The 18,653-nt window shown below is 48.0% G+C and overlaps 3 protein-coding genes across 3 annotated transcripts; 2 read left to right on the top strand and 1 right to left on the bottom strand.

Moving 5' to 3' along the window:
- Window positions 1-2,688: 2,688 nt before the first annotated feature.
- Window positions 2,689-9,524, bottom strand: LOC6599914 (peptide transporter family 1). Its single transcript, XM_026993378.1, has 6 exons — window positions 9,395-9,524; window positions 8,919-8,996; window positions 5,241-5,566; window positions 5,083-5,161; window positions 4,003-5,006; window positions 2,689-3,876 (listed from the first exon to the last, which is right to left on the bottom strand). Exons 2-6 carry the CDS (start codon window positions 8,935-8,937, stop codon window positions 2,884-2,886), a joined length of 2,421 nt encoding a protein of 806 aa, XP_026849179.1. The 5' UTR covers window positions 8,938-8,996; window positions 9,395-9,524; the 3' UTR covers window positions 2,689-2,883.
- A 2,126-nt stretch (window positions 9,525-11,650) lies between these two features.
- On the top strand, window positions 11,651-12,165 carry LOC113566691. The gene is made up of 2 exons (XM_026993431.1): window positions 11,651-11,835; window positions 11,891-12,165. Exons 1-2 carry the CDS (start codon window positions 11,682-11,684, stop codon window positions 12,163-12,165), a joined length of 429 nt encoding a protein of 142 aa, XP_026849232.1. The 5' UTR covers window positions 11,651-11,681.
- Window positions 12,166-12,896: 731 nt separating this feature from the next.
- Window positions 12,897-18,488, top strand: LOC6599915 (peptide transporter family 1). The gene is made up of 5 exons (XM_026993417.1): window positions 12,897-13,262; window positions 15,843-15,924; window positions 16,003-16,231; window positions 16,297-17,647; window positions 17,780-18,488. Exons 1-5 carry the CDS (start codon window positions 13,152-13,154, stop codon window positions 18,284-18,286), a joined length of 2,280 nt encoding a protein of 759 aa, XP_026849218.1. The 5' UTR covers window positions 12,897-13,151; the 3' UTR covers window positions 18,287-18,488.
- Window positions 18,489-18,653: the final 165 nt, after the last annotated feature.

Below are 18,653 nucleotides of genomic sequence, written 5' to 3'. Positions count from 1 at the left end.
CCCAGGGTATGTAATCATGGAATTAGCAACCTGTTTGCGTATGGAATGGGACTCATTTGTTGTGAACCGGGTATTGCCAAATTTATTTTCCGTCGAATATTTCAAGTTAATTAGAGCTCTCAGCTTTGCCCACTTAGCTTTATCCCATCGATGAATACATTTTCTACATTTTTAGCAATTTTAAATTGCTTTTAAGTATTGTATTTTGACTAAATCACGGTTTACAACTTAATGTTGCCCGCAACATTGTGTATGGAATTAGTCTTATTGTTGTCAACCGGGTAAAAAAGGTCCTTACCCGATTCAAGTTCGGCTATCGAACTATCGACTGGATACGAGTGGTGCGCGCCAAATAGAAATTGTTTGAAAGTAAATGAGCGAAAAGGATGGAAATGCAATCTATTGGAAGAAATGATACACTTAATACGATTTGTGGGCGAAAATTAAAAAAAAAAAACCCTGCGTATGGAAGTTTCTATACCCTTTCTTCTTAAATATACAATTATGATTCTCCTATCATTAAGTGCAAAATCTGATCCATTTTTTTTTGTATAGTCCATAATTCTCCGCTGGAGCTGTCTACTGGGGGTGGCAAAAGGACAAGCGACATTTTCGCCTGCATATTTCGTCAATATGTATGTATTAATGCATTTATTAAAATGTTCATTATTTTAGTAAGAATATTATTAGATTCCCAAAACTTTACTAACTTGAAACCGATAGATTAGTTTTACAAGGATGACACTCAGCGTCGTACTGCCTCTTGCTCGTCGTACGGTATGTAAAAGTATGCCATCACCATAAAAATGAGCATATCCACGAACATGAGGCCCGCGAAGAGGAAAAACTCGCTGGCCTGCGAATCGAAAAACTTTAGCTCCGCCACAACCACCACGATGATGTTGCCAAAGGCGACGGTCAGCAGCCAGCAGGCCTGCAGCACGGACTTCATGCTGGGCGGGGACTGGGCGTACGAGAACTCTAGTCCGGTGACCGAGAACATCACCTCGCCGAGGGTCATAACCACGTACTGTGGTACCAGCCAGAGGACGTTCATCGAGTTGGGTTCCGTGACCTCAAACATGCGGGAGACAAAGCTGTCCCGGCTCTGGGCTACGATCAGCGCGTAGACGCCGCCGGCTCTCAAACTGACATTGGTCAGTGGCTGCTCCCCCACCTGTACATTGTAGTGTCCGGTCACCAGCTCGTAGAGGTCATGGTTGCGGGCGGGCATGTCCAGGACCACGTTGCCACTGCCCTCTTCGGTCCATACCACACGTGTGGTAGCCAGCAAATTGGCCAGGGTACGGACGAAGGACTGCGACCGGTTGGACTTCTGCACGTCGTCCGCATACCAGTGTTTGGTGATGGCGTGCGCCGGCCGCAGGAAGAGTGTGTGTGCAGTCGCCTCGTAAAGCTCCTGGGTGCCATCCTGCAGTTCTGTGCAGCCTGTGGAATATTGAATAGTGCGAGTACGTATTATTGATCGGCATCAATAAGAGTCACTCTGCTCTGACTTCCCCTAAAATCAGTTCTTAAGCTCTCAATGACAACCAAACCTCTCTTTGCATTCAGAAAACCAACGATTCACTGAGATCCTTATAAATAAGATCAAAGCGCATTTTTGAAATATACTTTACCACCTGTTCGCATACCTACTAAATAGATTCTTTTAAAGTTCAATATTCAATCCAGTCGTAAATATTTTTTATGATTTCCTGCGTTACCACTCGAATCTAGGCCATGCGATTTAAGCTAGTGGATAATATATCTAGTATCACATTTCTATATTATATTTCTCCTCAAAACAATCGCTTTTTTGATCTTTCGGAGGTCATCAAGCGTGTTATGTTGAAGTTTCTTGGGACTCCTGGGGGGGACTCACCTGTGGTAAGACTCTCGATGGTGTAGCTGAGCGTGAAGGTGCCGTTGCTGGTGGCAACGCTACCCGAGTAGTACATGTCAAGCCCCTGCAGCGTAAAGCTTTCGCGGGCCTTCAGATTGGTGCTGAAGCGGTAGGAGCAGTCGGGAATGCCGCTGAAGACCCGTAACTGTGTATTCCCGCTGCTGGGTATGACAGGGTAGGTTTGCTGCAAAGTTCGAGACCAGTTCGTTGGGATAAAGAATCAATTTTTGAAGGGAACCTTCAAGCAAATAGTTTTAGCCCGGAACAATCATGAACTTTCTAACAGTAATCAACGGAACTAGTTCCATCAGAATCAGAACACTGCATTTCCCACTCGAAACCAGTTTCATATCATTTAATTGATGATTCTGCTTTGGAACGATCCCTCCGGTAGTCATAGATGTATGTATACTTATCCCCCTATTAAATACAAAAGTTTTGGATCGTCGTTGTCGTCCGATATTCAAGCGATCGAGTGAAGCGAAGGTGCCAGGGCTACAGTGAGCTTGCTCCCTAGTATATATGTACATATGTATGTATATATTTATGTTGTGACTAATTCACATATTAAATAGCTTGTCGTAATAGATTTTCTTCGATGCATTTGTTAGATCAATGAAATATTTCATCCCATCTAAGTACAGCTAAATATCTGTAGTGCAGTATATACAGGTTATAGTTCAGATGCAATAAAATTAGATAGAACCACACATAAATATACACAGATACATAGACACAAGGGGCTGACAGCAGAGTACAGAGGAAAGGAAAGAGGCGGGGGCTTACTAACAGTTTTCTTTTTATTAGATTAACTAAATGAATGTCTTCTCATATGCAACAACAGCCCGACAGAGCTTCACTTACACTTAGATTGGAAATGGACACAGTCTATATGGATCGCATCGTAATCGTAATCGTAGGGATTGACATATACACATATACATATATAATACACAACACAGGAGCAGCAGGAGAGCCTACTCGCTGATGTCCTTGCCCTTGTTCTCGACACCATCCTCGAGGGGCTGAATCTCGGTCTTGGCATTGCCAGTCAGTGGCTGCACTTCGTCGTCCTTGTTAGGGTTGTTCGGCTGGTAGTAGTAGGCCATCACCATGAAGATCAACATGTCCCCGAACATGAGGCCTGCGAACAGGAAGAACTCGCTGGCCTGTGAATCGAACAGCGCCGCCTCGGCTATGATCACCACGATGACGTTTCCAAAGGCGACGGTCAGCAGCCAGCAGGCCTGCAGAACGGACTTCATGCTGGGCGGCGCCTGGGCGTACGAGAACTCCAGTCCGGTGACGGAGAACATCACCTCGCCGAGGGTCATTACCACGTACTGAGGTATCAGCCAGAGGATGTTCATCGAGTTGGCTTCCGTGATCTCGATCAGTTCGTAATCGTACGAATTGGCGCCGGTCTGTCTGACAAGCAGCGTGTACACTCCTCCGGCGTGGACTTCGACGAAGCCCAAGTGGTTATCATCGATTAACACGGCGTAGCTGGCGGAATAGACCCGTGTGAGCAGCGTCTCGTTGGCGTACTGCTGGTAGGCCACATCGCCATTGTCGGCGTTCTTCCAGACGATCGTGCTCTGAGACGGCACATTGGCTATGGTCCGTACCAGCGGATGGCTCTCGGAGGGCTTGTCCACGAAGTCCTCCTCCCAGTAGATTTTCTGGGTATCATTTTGCGAGTTGATGAACAACGACCAGGCCTTCTTTTCAGCCAGCTGTTTTATTTCTGTGTCAAATGGGTCCTGGCAGTTGGGGTCCGTGCTGCTGATACTGTAGTCGAAATTCCAGGTGCCTTCCACATATAGGTCCTTGTTCGTGTACGCTCCCAGAGCGGGCACCTCAAAACTCTCGGCTCCAGCCAGGTTGCTGGTGAAACTCAAGGGACAGTTTTCGGTGTTAAAGACGCGCAGCTGGATGTTCTGGCTGTAGGGTAGGTCGGGATAGGTTTTCTAACAGCGACAACGAAGCGTGCAACGAAAGAGAAGGTGGAGAGAGCAGTGATAGATAGATAGAAGGTGTTGGTGCAGGTGCAGGTGCAGGTGCCATAACAGAGATCGATCGGGGATCGAACTTACCTCCAGATTGAGCTCCACCACGCCGGATATGATGAAGGCGATGCCGGCAAGGATGCCGCCCATTGTCAGCTTCTGCAGCGGTCGCCGGATGCCCACGAGGCTCAGGGCTGGATAGAAGGCCACATCGTAGAGGGGTATGAAGACCAGGATGAGCAGCGGGTTCAGCACCTGCAGCTGGTCGGGCTTGATGTCCCAGGAGCCCATGTCGCCGTCCATGCGCGTGGCCTGGAAGGTCCAGCGTGAGCCCTGCTGGTCGAACAGTGCCCAGAAGATGGGCAGCGGTATGTACAGGAAGAGGACCCGCATTAGCACCTTGACGTCGTCGATCAGATGGCGCTCGTACTTCTTGTCCGCGTAGTCCAGCCAGTGTTCCCTTGGGTTGGTCTTCTTCTCCTTGCACTTGGTGGTGATAGCCGTCCAGATGGTGCTGGAAACCAGAACCACCATGTTGCCCGCCGGGGGTTTCATCTTGTAGAGGGAGCGGCCCAGGACGAAGATCACAACCGAGACGATCATGAGGATGGCGGGCACGCCGAAGGCCAGTGGATAGCAGTTGATGTCGTCGAAGCAGGATACATCTTCGCGCAGGATCGGGGTCACCGTCGTCGAGATCAGCGAACCAGCGTTGATCGAAAAGTAGAACAGAGAGAAGAACGAGGTAATCTGCTTGACCTGCTCTGGCACCTTGAACTGGTCCCCCCCGAAGGCCGACACGCACGGCTTTATTCCGCCCGAGCCCAGCGCAATCAGTGCCAGTCCGAGCATCGTAAACGTCTCCACGGGCAGGTTGAGCGGCCCGATGGCGCCCAGGGTCAGCAGCACCGATCCACAGATGTACACCATCGACAGGTACAGTATCGTCTTAAACTTTCCCAACCATGAGTCCGAGATGATGGCTCCGAACACGCACAGGAAGTACACGAACATGGTGAACACATGGAAGACCACTGTGGCCGTGTCCTCCGCATATCCCAGCTGACGGCTCAGGTACAGCACCAGCACAGCTGCAAAGAAGCACAATTATTGGTAGTACTAGTCGGCCGCATCTGCATGTAGATCCTGGGGATCCTGGCAACTCACTTCGCATTCCGTAGTAGTTGAAGCGCTCGCAAAACTCGTTGCTGATGATGAAGAACACAGATTTGGGGTACGGAAGTTTCTGGGGGATGGGCAGAAAGAAAGGGGGGATTTTAAGAGGAGCTGCGGGCGGAATTAGCAAGTAGCAAGGATTATCCTACCTTCACCTGTCCTTCGGCCTCGGCAACATTGCTGAAGTCCTTGTCCTCCTTCCATTCCTTGCCATTCTTTTCCGGCTGGGTTTCGCTTTCTGGCAACTTCTTGGCCTCCACTAGCGCCTTGCCATTGGTCTCAGCCTTGCACTCGGACACTGGCTCTGCGTCCGAGGGTACTACCGCAGTTTCAGCCTGTGCCTCAACGGCAGGGACCTCGAGCGGAGCATCGCTCGGGGTTGACTCGGTTGGGGGTGGGGTTGTGGGGGCAGCTTGGACTACAGGAGCCGCGGCTGGGGCACTTGTCTCACTGGGCTCAGCGGCTGGCAGTATTTCTGTGGAGGAAGAGGTATATTAATCAAGAGAGATCAGTTGAAAACCAGCAAGCCATCCCACCCAGGAGCGGCACGATCTCCGCTGCGGATTCCATTCCAATTGACTGGTTTGGCCAGTGAATCGCTACTGATCTTAGAGGCTCAGGCTTCGTCAGAATTTCATCAGAATGGAAAAGACAGCCTTGTACTTGACACCCATCCAACAGATAAGAGATCTAGCAGGTCTATATTGGGAGTGCGTCCACCCTGGGGCGTGTGAATTCGGTGGCTTGGCATAAATTTTTCCGCATTAGATGCAGAGCCATAAAAACCATAGCCCCTCATTGCCACAGACACTGAGCACAGCCGTGGCAGATAACGCGACTGATAGCTCTCTCACCGCTCACCTGGACTACGGCTTTCCACGCCATAATCGCCTCGTCTCGTCTCGCCTCGCGCCCAATGACGCTCTAGTTGATCCGCATGTTGATGATACTGGCTCCCCCAATGGACATACACATGTCCATGTAAATACAAGCGGGCACTTGCCCGTCCATCTACAGATAACCAGATGCGACTGCCCCAAATCCTACTGTGCACCGAGCAGTGGGCAGCCAGGAAGAGTCTGGTCTGATAATGAGCCTGCCCTTATCGATGGAGTTACGAGTACTATTCAGCCTAGATCAATAATCATAATATCGAGTGTTTTTTAGTAGGAAATTCTTTCATTTACCAGTCGGTAAGGAAATTCCAAAAATATCCAAACAGACGGAAATGACTGAATGAATTTTATTAGGTTTGGGTCTGGAATTGAACGGCAGCCTGGGGCTAATCCCTACGGCACATCGATCGATGCTTTATCAGCATTTACGACTGCCATTAGAGGCATCAATAAACCATGGAAACAATGCTGTACGCCCCACAACACACTACTCCAGCCCCGACAGTGATCCAACATCCATTAACATAAAATTACTTATCGTTTAGAGTCCGCTGCGGTGGTTGTTTGAAGTCGAGCGGGAACTCGGGCAGACACGCATGCCAATCATGCCTGCTCCTCGAGTACTCTCAGCCTCGGCTCTCGGCCAGACAATTCATTCAGACTCGTAGTCGTATCTAAATGCCACATACATGAAATGTACGTGTTTGGCGCGTAATTTGGATGTGTGTCAATGCCACCGTTGGGACACCACGACTAGTGTGCACCTCACAGGAGTTTATGGAGTTATAGACCTTCCCGCCCAAAAAAGAAGGATCGAAAGGGATTCGGTAAGATGGACTCGGAGCTGTAATGCTCTTCAAATTGCATTCAAATTCAAGCGGCATGGGGTCACCATTTTTGAAGGTCACTCTACTGCGGATCCAGCGCTGCTCAACGTCGAACACTAATCGCAAATCCCATGATTAACACTAGAAATTGTTTTTTCGAACATTTGTCCACTTATCTGAAAAACATTTCAGATGTTTCCTGAATGGGAAATGTTATCGCTACAGTGCGGATGCACCCAAATCCCATATCCCAAATCCCAGACACACAACTCTTTCTCAGAGCGTACGTGCATGCCTGAAGTCAATTGACTGGCCTGGCGGATGGCTGACATGGAATGTGGAATGAGGATATAAGGCATATGTCCATAAACTGCGTATCGGTACTACCATCGTTGTTATCGCTCCTGCTATCGCTCCGGCCGTAGTGCTCGCTATTGGCCGACGTAGCGGTTGTAAATTTAGCAGCGCCACAGAATGAGCTGCGTACAATCGCCATAGAGCCATAGAACCAAAGATCCAAAGAACCATAGAACAGCTCTGCGGCGGCTGTTCTTATCCACTTGTTTGTCATGTATCGGAGCGATTGCAACTGATTTACAAGCGATTAGGCCATCAGTTGTTTGTTCGGGTTTATGGCCCGGCCCGGCCCGGCCTGGCAGTAGGCGATAGGAGGCCCGGGACGGGCAGGTAGCAACCTGATATCGAGCCAATTTTAATTACAATGTTCGAGTGTTTTTCAGTTTGCTCTTCCCGGAATGTGTGATTGAAGCTGGCGGGCGCAAGCGGGGGATGTGGCAATATCTATCAAAGCAACGGTGTCGGTATCGGTTAGATATGGCAGCCAATATTCGGTAGCGTAACGCTGATTGTCTTGTTGCTGGCCCCGACATATATGTACAATTACCGACCTAGCTAGTAGCTACTTTGGCCAGGTTCTGCGCTGAGCAACTGATGACACAATCTTCAGACCACTCAGCACCAGCCCAGTCGGCTCACTAATTGGGCCGAAGGCAGTAAGATAAAATAGCGAAAACAAAGCCAGCATTTGTTGGTTTAAGCAAACTCCGTGCATTGCACACAACTCCCACAATTCCCGGCGATTTGTCAGCAATTGCTTGTCGGAGGGGAATTCCACGCTAAATCGCAGTCGCAGTCATCGCACACCCGCCTCGACGACACCTCGCGACGTTTAGGAATATGCAAATGCTGTTAGCCCGATTTGTAGGCTGGCATTGAAGTGCAAGCGCACTAGCCCAAGCACCACTATCGGACTGAATATAATTATACACCATATATATGTACATACGAATATTTATTCGTTATATATCTACCACAAAACGGGGTTGCGCCAATGCCAAACGGGGAGAGGCAGGCATGTGCCGATTGACCAATTTTGGCAACTCTTTTTTGGGCCCAATCAGTGACTGACAGTAAAAGCACGACTGGGCCAAGTCGGAGGAGGGGAGCAGCTTTCGGATTTCGGCACTTCAGGCTCCCCTATCGGACCGATTAGATTTTGTAGGCCTGCACACAGGGCCCAGAGTTCTGGGGAAAGGCTGAAGAGCGCCCGTCTGCAGTTTGCCACTAATACCGATTCAAGTGTTGACAGATAAATATAACCGTACACTGTACACTGTACATTGTACACTGTACAGGTAATCTTTATGGCTCTGCTCGTTACTCAACGGCCTACATATGTATTTACGGGCCTCCAGGTGGGAGGCTATCACAGGGGGGGCCTCAACGGTTCTTAGCTCTGATAGTGGAGAGCTTCATACTCTGAGTACTAGGATGAAGTGGACATAGGGGCTGATCAAGCCTTTTCGGAGTAATTTCTAGAGTTGCTGTTGTAATCATTCAAGGAGGGATTTAATTTTATTTATTAACAGACAGAACCCCATTAATTCTGGTACTCTTTTAATTCCACATCGATTCATCCAATAATTGCTAAGTATTTCCATTGAAATCCACCCATTATTCCAGGCATCAGCCAATGAAATCTTAACCAAAAATCCGTAGACCTCACTTGAATCGGAAACCATATAATTACGAGTGTGCAATGCACATGTATAATTATGGACATTTATAGAATAATTAACAATACCATTTTCCTTATCCGTCATGTTGGTGCTGCTAGTGCTGGGGATTCCGCTGGAGTTCGCTTTGCATCCGTTACGCGTCACTTGAAATCGAATATAAATATTTTTATTTTTTTGTTATTTATGTACATATATTCGTACTCTTTTATTTTATTGTGTTGCATGTACATTAAGATATAAACTCGCGCTTTCTTTATTTTTTGATTCAATCAAGAACACGAGAAAAAGCGACTCGCAAGACGTGCTTCATAAAAGTACATACATATATGACATCCTTTGCCCGAAATATTTCAGAGTTCAATTAGCACACAAAGCGGTCAGAATGAACAACAATAAAAAAAAAGGTAGCAAAATGTGCATAAATTTTGTTTTTACAACAAGAAAGTGTCTGTGTTTTCTCTGGGCTGAGTTTTTTTGTCTCTTTAGATTTACGTATTGTACATTTATCGTATTGCATTGCCCGCTCCGCACTGTAACTCACATTAAAACATTGAGCTAAATATACAACAACTGCAAAAAAAACGGGCACAAACAAAAGCTGCAGTGCAGTGCGATGTGGTGGTGGCACGGTCCAAGTCCGTAAGCGACGATCAACAGACTCTGACTGATGCCGACTGCTTGCAAGCTTTGCTAAGAAGCCGTTAACTGTTGCGCTGCTTTGCTTGGCTCTGTCCGCTGCCCGCTGCGACTGCGCGCGTGCTGGTGCTTCTGCTGCTGGCGCTGCCGCTACCTCTGTCGACGTCGCTGGAGCACTGGAAGGATGACAAAAGCGTTAGCTGCGATAAGCCTAATCGTTGTGTTATCGACAGTCTGTGGCAAGTACGAGTATTTACGGCCCTCGCTCTTTTGTGTCCCCGTAATGAATGAGAGGTGGTATTCGCCGTGCCCGCCTGTTATTTATGACCCGTCTCTCAGCGCTGTTCATCGCGGCTCCAACAGCAATGACAATGACAATGACGACGCAAGATCATCGTATCGTAGGTGCATAAATACGTACATAGTACATCTCGATTGCCCTGCCAGTAACTTATCTCAGTGCCACGCCTCGTCTGTTTCCAACTACTCGAAGGTGGGCGGGAGAGCCAGTCAAGTCATTTACTAAATATCACGTATCTGCACATATCTGCCAAATGGGGAGAGAGTGTGGATGGAGAGCTCTCAGGGATGGGGAGCTACCACAGTACTCCTCATCTAATGGCTCAGCGTTATTTTGGGGATGGAAGGTTCGATTACCCTTGCAAGCATTATTATGTACTTAATCGATCAAGAATACTAAAAACCAGCTCTAAAGAACACATTCATTGTATTTAAGCATACTATCATGGAGTCATAGTTACTTGTGTGAATATTTTGCTAAAACATGAGCTAATATCCGTTATCATATCGATCTATAAATAGGCTTAGATAGGATTGTGCCAGTATTATAATTAATCTGCGTACTATATTAGGGCTTATCCACAGCCGAGGGCACAACAAGAACAGACGACATCCAGAACCAGCCTGAAGGATCCCCAAGTTACCCCAACGGCCGATGGCGAGTCTACAATCTAATACCTCAACTACGATTACAAGTGCTGTTCCAGGATTAAGGGCATTAGGATGATGATGGATGAGATGGATGGCTGGGAGAACAATTCAGCTCGATTCAGTTCAGAGCAGAGACGCTTACGCCCATCGATTGGCATCTAATCGGGCCGGGCTCGTGTCGGTTTTGTTTTATGAACTGAACTTAATCGCCGAGCCGATAACTGCAAATAGTATTTATTGTTCGCTATCATTATAGCCATGCCCAGAAACAAGTATAAACATCTATTGGCTATACTTGATGGCCCAAAAGCCATTCATTGTGCGAGTGTTGTTGTTATTATTATTGCTTTGCGAATCGAGGGGCCGGTGCCGGGGCCGGGGCCGGGGCCGGAGAGGGGTGGCTGGGCGATAAGTGAACTCTTTGTTGTTGTGCTTCTTGCTTTCGATTTTATTGTCGATTGTCATTCGGCCTGTCCAGGCCCGATCGGCTTGAGATTGCATGGTGTCTATGGTATGCAATGCACCCGATTGAGTAACACTTAATTAAAGCCATTAAGAGTATGCGCATACGATACGGCTACGTTATGTGTATCAGTCGATCGGGTTGCGTGCTGACACACCACACAGAGATAGCCATCACTTTAATGGGTAGCGGAACGTAAGGCTCAATGGGGAACTGCATCTGCAGCATGCAACAAGCATCGACAGATCGATCTTCGACTGCCTCAGACGTGGAGCAATCCGGTGTGCCCTTGAACGGCTGTGTGCCAACAACTTAGGGCTTGACAATGTACTACCACTAACAAATAGCCTTAGCGGGTGTCTTATCGGTCGATCGGTCAGGTGACGATTAGATCGGATCGGAGTGTGATTAGCCCCCAGGCATGGAGAGGTAACGGGGCTATAAACATCAAGCGAAAGCAAACTGTCGAGGTTGGAGTGCCTCCCCAGATACAGATACACACACAGATAAAGATATACTCGTCGATGAAGACACTGAAGAGTTGTCCCTGGTTCAGATACTCGCACTGGGGCAGTCGATGGCTTTACTCGACCGCTAAGGGCGATCGATGTCTCAAGTGGAGGAGTTGCAGGCACTGCTCGACCCCGTCATACATAGATCGATATCGAAGCTGATATCAACTGTTTGCTCAATGAATTGAATTTGAACTACTCTTATGTCTCTGATTGTGAGAGGCCGTGTGTCTGCTGTCAGAAATATCGGAAATCAAATTGTCACTATGAAGAAGGGGACTTACAAACGACAGACGTCTACCTCTTCGTCCCGGTCCTTGACCCGGTCCCCGTCTCGATCTCGGTCTCGGTCTCGGTCCTCGGCGTACACCTTTCAGACTTCCAATCTGGAGTTGATGCTAAACGACTCTGACAGCAAGGGTGAGTCTTCCAACTAAAACCCTCCCCAATTCTAGAATCTTTTCCATTCTTGCAGTGCTCAGGCCGAGCCGTCATTTGCCCCATATGCCCCATGCAACAGGTACAATGGACAACCTCAAGAAACCTCTCCCGATTGAGGTGAGTGTGTGGTTCTGGGGAGCTCGCGTTATCCCCTTAACTGCACTAGAATCGATTCGAATCGACTCTTTCTACATATATAGCGTTACTGATGAAGTTTTCTGGGCTCAGTTGAGTCGAAGCCGAACTATCCGATTCCCTACCCAGCTCGGAACGATGAGATTCGATTCACGCGAAAAACAGCAATCTTGAAACAATAACTAATGCGCATCGTAAATCTTTACGACCGGGGTAGATTTATAGCTGCCTGGGAAAGTCCCACTCAAAGTTACTCAAAGCCGTAAAGAAAACCAAACTAAGATAGCAGCCCTCTAACACCCCTGGGATCCTTAGATAGTATATGTTATAGGGGGGGTTCCAGGCAAGATAGATTACTTCGGGGAATACACTTAGCGCTATATTGCCTGAGGCAAGAGAGTCATAGCTGCACCCACGCAGGGCTCCGGCAGATTCAGATGCAGAAAGAGACAGAATAAGAATCAAGGGTACATCTTTGTTGATCAGCATTGAACTTGACTGCAAAAGCTCTCTGGGGGTGTAATGGGTCGCTAGCGACTGATGTGCAAATGAAGCTTGACGCCAGCTGCAGCGCTGCGTCGCAGCTGCACTAAGCTCTAAGAGCAAGAGAGATAGAGAGAGAGAGAGAGAGAGAGAGCGCGATCTGCTACGAGAGCAAAGCCAGTGTCAAAGCTTCGTTGCCGATCTCCGTTAATTGAGTCAGCTCTGCTGCTCTCTCTCTCCCCGTGCAAGCTGTTTATCTAAAAATTTAGTTTGATTTTTGTTCTTGTTCGTCTTTTTTTTGGCTGCTGACTGCGCTGCTGCTGTCCACTGTCCGCTGTTTCCTCTCCACCGTTGTCTTTCTGCGCTTTAAAAGCGCAGCTTGCACGGGGGCAGAGCATCATTTATCGTTTGGCAATTGTGTGCTGCTCATTTACGGCAGGCATCAACGTGGCCCGACCCCCGCCTCTGCTCTCCCGCTCGCTGTGTGATCGTCTTGTCACTATCGACCAACCCAACTCGTCTTAATTGCACCTGTGTCGCCGGTTGTTAATTGTTGTCCAAAATAATCATTGAACGTGCGTGAATTTTTGGACTTTTGATAAAATTCCAAAAGACTGTGCTACTGCTTCTGTGTTCGTTTCTGTGAGTACCGTAATGTGCACAGGCCCTTTTTTGTAATGGAGAACAACAATACTTGTGAAGTAAGAGCAGAGGAAGGCGGCAACGATAAAACAGCCAAGGAGAAGGCAAAAGCTCAGACTGAGCAAAAGAAACTGGATGAAAGTGGGGTGAGTGGAGTGGAGTACCGTTACGGTTATCAGGGAATGCAGGAAAATTGAGTCAAGAAAGTGGCAGAGCGAATGACGGGAATGCAGAAAAGTCGAACCAGCTCGGTGGAAGAGAGCAGAAGAAGGAACGTAAGATATTCGAGTCATGGAAGAGGGAAAATAGAAAACAGGACAAGGAAGGACAGGTGTTGTTAACAATTCAAAACTATTTTTACCGATAAGATATTTTGATTCTCCGAATGCATAACATAGATATTTGAATACATACATATGTACTTGTACATATGTATATAACGCTGGAATTCCTTAAGTTTGGTTAGATAATACATACAAAATATTCTTACACAAAGTCTTTTGTGGTCGCTCAAATTTACTAAATAATACCTTCTAGAAGGGTATAAAAAGAAATCACTCCAAGGGCAGGCAGAGAGAGAGAGAGAGAGAGAGAGAAAATACACAGAGCAAGAGAAATGGGGGAGGGTAGTGCCATCTACATAAGTATGTACATATGTATGCACTGATTATCACTTTCAATAGTCAATTGAGAAAGTACGCTATATACACGTTTTTATGTAGTTGAACACGCGTAAATATGTATGTACATGTGTAAGTATGTAATGGTAATGCAATTTACCAGTACTTTATATATAGAATAAGCAGCAGATTGCTTACAAAGTGGTTCCATTGACTTTGACTTTCCCACTGCTTCTGCTTCTGTTTCTGATTTTGCTTCCAAGGTTGTCGAGCAACCGAGCAACAGCGACCGCAGTCGACCTTGAATGGCCGCGGACGTTCTTCAAAATGTGTGTCAACCGAATCGGGATCCTTTTATTGCCCGCAAATTGATTGAATCAATCGCCTAGTCCGAAAATCAAAACAAGAATCGAGGAGATGGGTTTTCTTCAGCGGCTTCGACGCCGAAATACCCCAAACCTAACTACGAGTTTTCAAATCCTCTTAGTTGCAGTCCCTGGGTGCTAGGTTGTGATTCTTCCAACCAACCCATTCATATGTCAGTCTTATATGTACAATGACTCGCCATTCTAAGAACGATCATACCTGTACAGTAGAGGGTATCAACGATGCTGACCCACTTAGTTGCGTCGCGTGGGCCAATGCATTTGCCACCAGCCCCTAGGGCCATCGCCCCTGGAGTGTTGCTGGTTTAAGCAAACCCCAGACAATCGCTTGAAGTGTCGATAAGCTTCTGCTCATTACATTGTAATCCGCTGGAGCTTTGATGTCACCATCATCTGCCCAGCCTCAGCCCCAGCCTCAGCCCAGCTCCGCCCAGCAGCTTCTTTTTTTTATTGTTTGTTAATTTATTTGCTCAACTCAACAACTCAGCCTAACAACTGTTGCTGCCTCTGAGCAGAGAGTGGAGCGGGCAGAGAGGAGGCGCCCGGCAAATCGAACTTTAAAGCTCGAGGCCAGCATCAGCTCATTCTTAGTTCGATTCCAAACGCTATCCCCGGCACACGACCAACATTGGCTCATCCAACAGTCAGTCGCTAGACGGAATCCTCAGACGCATCTCCGACTCTGACTGGCGATCGTTATATAAAGATTGTTATGGCATTCATCACCCATGCAGTTGGCATAGAGAAATGCAAATCAGCAAAGGTGAGTTAGCTACAGAGGGATACCCCTCCCCCCCCTAGAGAAAGAGAGAGAGAGAGATAGAGAGAGAGAGAGAGAGAGAGCAAGTGAGGACTGTCTGTTTTGCCTAGGCCGTGGTGTGAGCAGAATTCTTAATCCGTCCATCAATGGACCAACAGCCAACAACAGCCCCATGGGCCAAACAAATAACCCGTTTTCACACCGTTGCTCACCTTGGCCAAGAGACGCGGCAAACGAAAACCAAAACAGAATCGAAAGCCAAACGAAACCGAAATGGCTAGCGAAAACGAGAGACAACTTAACGCCGTATTACCATGAGAATAAACATAGAAAAGCCATCAAAAGAGACACGCCTGTCAAGGGATCCACACCTGGCCGACACTGCAATACCCTAGCAGAAATGGGCCCCAACGCAGGGCTAATGGATATTATGGGTGTGTGGTAACAGCAGATCCATCAATACTCCTCAACTTTCAATTAGTTTTTAAGTTTCAAAGTGATTTTGTGCATTATTAAGTGAATTAATTGTGAGGCTTTCACTGCGAACCCCACCTAAAGATCAACCAATGCTCGCATGACCTGGCCTTTGTAAAAACTCCAAGCTGTAAGCTGTAAATTTCCAATAAATGGTTAGAAAGTTTCAAGGGCTGTGACAACAAGAAACAATAGAGGTAGAGGCCGAAACACTCATATCAAATAGCATTCAGCAAGAACTAGAAAATCTGTTCAATAACTGTTTCTACTTGACCAGGGTATACTATCCGATGGTATACTTGTGTGTGTGTGTGTGTGAGTATTTTGATCAGAAATAGCCCAGTCACCGAGTGAGGCGAAACTTTCTTATCGATAAGAAAAGGTTCTGCAGAGATAGGGCTGATCTGATAAAGAAAATGTGACTCGTAATTAGATTGAGATTATTGCTGTTGCTGCTGTTGTTAACGGATTTTGTAATTCCCTTAGGAACTGGTAGCGTATCCCAAGTCGGTGGGCTTCATCATTAGCAATGAGTTCTGCGAACGCTTCAACTACTATGGCATGCGCAGTGAGTACCATCTATTAGTACGAGTAGGATACGTCCTACACATCCTTCTGACCGAAATCATTGTCTATCTGCCTGCAGCCATTCTGGTGCTGTACCTCACCAACAAGCTGGGCTACAACGAGGAAACCTCGACGGTGCTCTTCCACGTCTTCACCATGCTGGTGTACATCTTCCCACTGATCGGAGCCCTCCTCGCCGACGGCTGGTTGGGCAAGTACAAGACGATACTGTATCTTTCGATGGTGTACAGTGTTGGCGCCTTGATAGTGTCCTTTGGCGCCATTCCGCTAAGCGCCATGCCAACCAAGTGAGTACTGGTGTTTCGAGCGATGGCAGATCAGATAATCGAATCCTTTTTTCGACACCCGCCAGAGCTGTGACCATCCTGGGCCTCATACTGATCGCCATGGGTACGGGCGGTATAAAGCCCTGCGTGTCGGCCTTTGGCGGCGATCAGTTCGTGTTGCCTCAGCAGACCATGCAGCTGGCCAAGTTCTTTTCGCTTTTCTACTTTGCGATCAACGCAGGCTCCATGATCTCGACGACGGTGACGCCAATCCTGCGAGCGGATGTCCACTGCTTCGGAGAGGACGACTGCTTCTCGCTGGCCTTCGGGATTCCTGCTATTCTTATGATCGTCTCGGTGGTGATCTTTGTGGCTGGGAAGAAGCGCTACCAAATTAATGAGCCCACGGGAAATATGATCTTCGGCGTCTCGCAGTGCATAATGGATGCATTCAAGGGTTGGCGCAAGTTCCGCAAGACCGATCCGATGCCCAGCTTCCTCGACTACGCCCGACACTCGGTGGGAGCCAAGATGGTGCACGAGACCAAGAGCCTGGCCAGGATCCTCATCCTTTACCTCCCATTCCCCATATTCTGGGCCCTGTTCGACCAGCAGGGATCCCGCTGGACTTTCCAGGCCACGCGCATGGATGGCCTTGTACTGGGCTTCCAGATCAAGCCCGATCAGATGCAAGTGGTCAATCCCCTGCTCATCCTGGCCTTCATCCCACTCTTTGACTACATTATCTATCCCCTGCTGGCCAAGGTCGGCCTGCGGCGGCCACTCCAGAAGCTCACTGTCGGCCTGCTGCTGGCCGCCCTGGGCTTCTTCATGTCCGCTGCCCTTGAAATGAAGATGGAACAGGCCGCCAGTGGCGCATTGCCCAACAGTCCCCAAAATGCCCATTTGCGACTGTACAATGGGATGCCTTGTCGCTACGAGTTCATCAGCAACCTGAGCCCCAGGACATCAGCACAAGACCCATCCTCCCGAAGCATCGACCCTTTGCATATGTGGTCCGATCTTTCGCTGGTCGTAAAGGAGCCGACACAATACACCTTCACGGCCCATGATCCGGCGGGCAAATGCGCCAAGATTCAAGGCCGGATACATCTGCGCCCGGGCAAGGCTACCAGCTACTTCCTGGACGACAATGGGCTACAAGAATTTGATGACGGTCTGAAAAGTGTTCCCAACATCAACAGTCCACCACTGCTCCGGGCCCTCATCAACACGCCAAAGCACGAGGGACCCATCATGCTCAAAGGATCGGGCGACTGGCTCCAACCGCTCTCTATGGAAAACCGCAGTATCTCCGAGCTGCATAAAGTTGGTTTTGGCGAACTGAATATCAATGGGAAGCGGGCCGCCAGCTTTCAGCCCAAGAACGGGGGACTCTACAGCCTGTTGGTGAACGGCGATGCAGCGCTTGGCTATGTGAGTATAGACAAATTTGCGCGAAGAAGTTTACACCCCAACCAGAAAATCGGGCTATGTTTTTATAGCCACATCCATCTGGGATTGATCAGAATGAACCTTGCTATATTCGTGTACATTTTTCTTTCGCAGGCTTACAACTTGCTGGAGGTGGTGCCGCCGCCGACTGCGGTATCCATACTGTGGCAGCTACCGCAGATTATAGCCATGACGGCGGCGGAGATAATGTTTTCGGTGACAGGGCTGGAGTTCTCATTCACCCAAGCGCCGCAGAGCATGAAGAGCGTGCTGCAGGCCTGCTGGCTCCTGTCGGTGGCTATAGGCAACATGATCGTGGTGCTAATCGCGGAGTTCAAGCTCGCCAGCTCGCAGTCGGGCGAGTTTACCCTCTTCGCCTGCCTCATGCTGGTGGACATGGTGTTATTCCTTTGGCTGGCCCGCAACTATCAGTACAAGGACCAAACGCAGGAAAGCGAGATCCCGGACGATGGCAAGTCTGTAGGCAAGCCCCAAACGTCTGAGATCACGTCGCAGTCCAAGGATCAGTCCAAACTGCGACAAGAGGGTGGAATGTATTCTGAGCCGGGATATGGGTCCTATCGCAACAATGCCTACGAGAATGATTTCTCGGAAGCCTGAACACCTCATCAGCCTGGTACTTAATCAATGCTATTCTCAGCGAATCCTCAATCGAATTTAGTCTTAGTCGTTCTCGTATTTATTTTACTTTTTACTTTTTGTATTGTATTTATAGTCTTCTGTAGTTATGTACGCTTTTATTCTGTACTTCATATTGTGCCCATTTTGTTTTGTATAAAAATATTTACGTTTTAAATTTGAATTAAGTTTAACGTTCGCCGGGACTGACTGTTAGAGCGTCTGTAACGTTACTGTTAATGTTAATGTTAATGTTAATGTTAATAGGCAGTGCTGCCACCTCGCTGGGAAGAGAAGAAAACTAGTTTAGTGCGCACGATCGACACTCGCTTCCCGCAAAGTGTGTATC

This window comes from Drosophila persimilis, unplaced genomic scaffold, assembly GCF_003286085.1.
Source record: "Drosophila persimilis strain 14011-0111.01,24,50 unplaced genomic scaffold, DperRS2 tig00000829-arrow-arrow-pilon, whole genome shotgun sequence".
NCBI classification, from domain to species: domain Eukaryota; kingdom Metazoa; phylum Arthropoda; class Insecta; order Diptera; family Drosophilidae; genus Drosophila; species Drosophila persimilis.
The sequence above is the reverse complement of the archived record's forward strand: the minus strand, read 5'-3'. Positions and strand labels throughout refer to the sequence as shown.

Bases quoted from the DNA above. Each gene is read 5' to 3' on its own strand.
- LOC6599914 (XM_026993378.1), bottom strand. The intron at 5,007-5,082 runs GTGAGTTGCCAG...GCTTCTTTGCAG, and splicing joins CAACTACTACGGAATGCGAA to CTGTGCTGGTGCTGTACCTG. The intron at 3,877-4,002 runs GTAAGTTCGATC...TGTCGCTGTTAG, and splicing joins TGGTGGAGCTCAATCTGGAG to AAAACCTATCCCGACCTACC.
- LOC113566691 (XM_026993431.1), top strand. From the start codon at position 11,682: ATGAAGAAGGGGACTTACAAACGACAGACGTCTACCTCTTCGTCCCGG. The intron at 11,836-11,890 runs GTGAGTCTTCCA...CCATTCTTGCAG, and splicing joins AAACGACTCTGACAGCAAGG to TGCTCAGGCCGAGCCGTCAT.
- LOC6599915 (XM_026993417.1), top strand. From the start codon at position 13,152: ATGGAGAACAACAATACTTGTGAAGTAAGAGCAGAGGAAGGCGGCAAC. The intron at 13,263-15,842 runs GTGAGTGGAGTG...TAATTCCCTTAG, and splicing joins AGAAACTGGATGAAAGTGGG to GAACTGGTAGCGTATCCCAA. The intron at 15,925-16,002 runs GTGAGTACCATC...ATCTGCCTGCAG, and splicing joins CAACTACTATGGCATGCGCA to CCATTCTGGTGCTGTACCTC.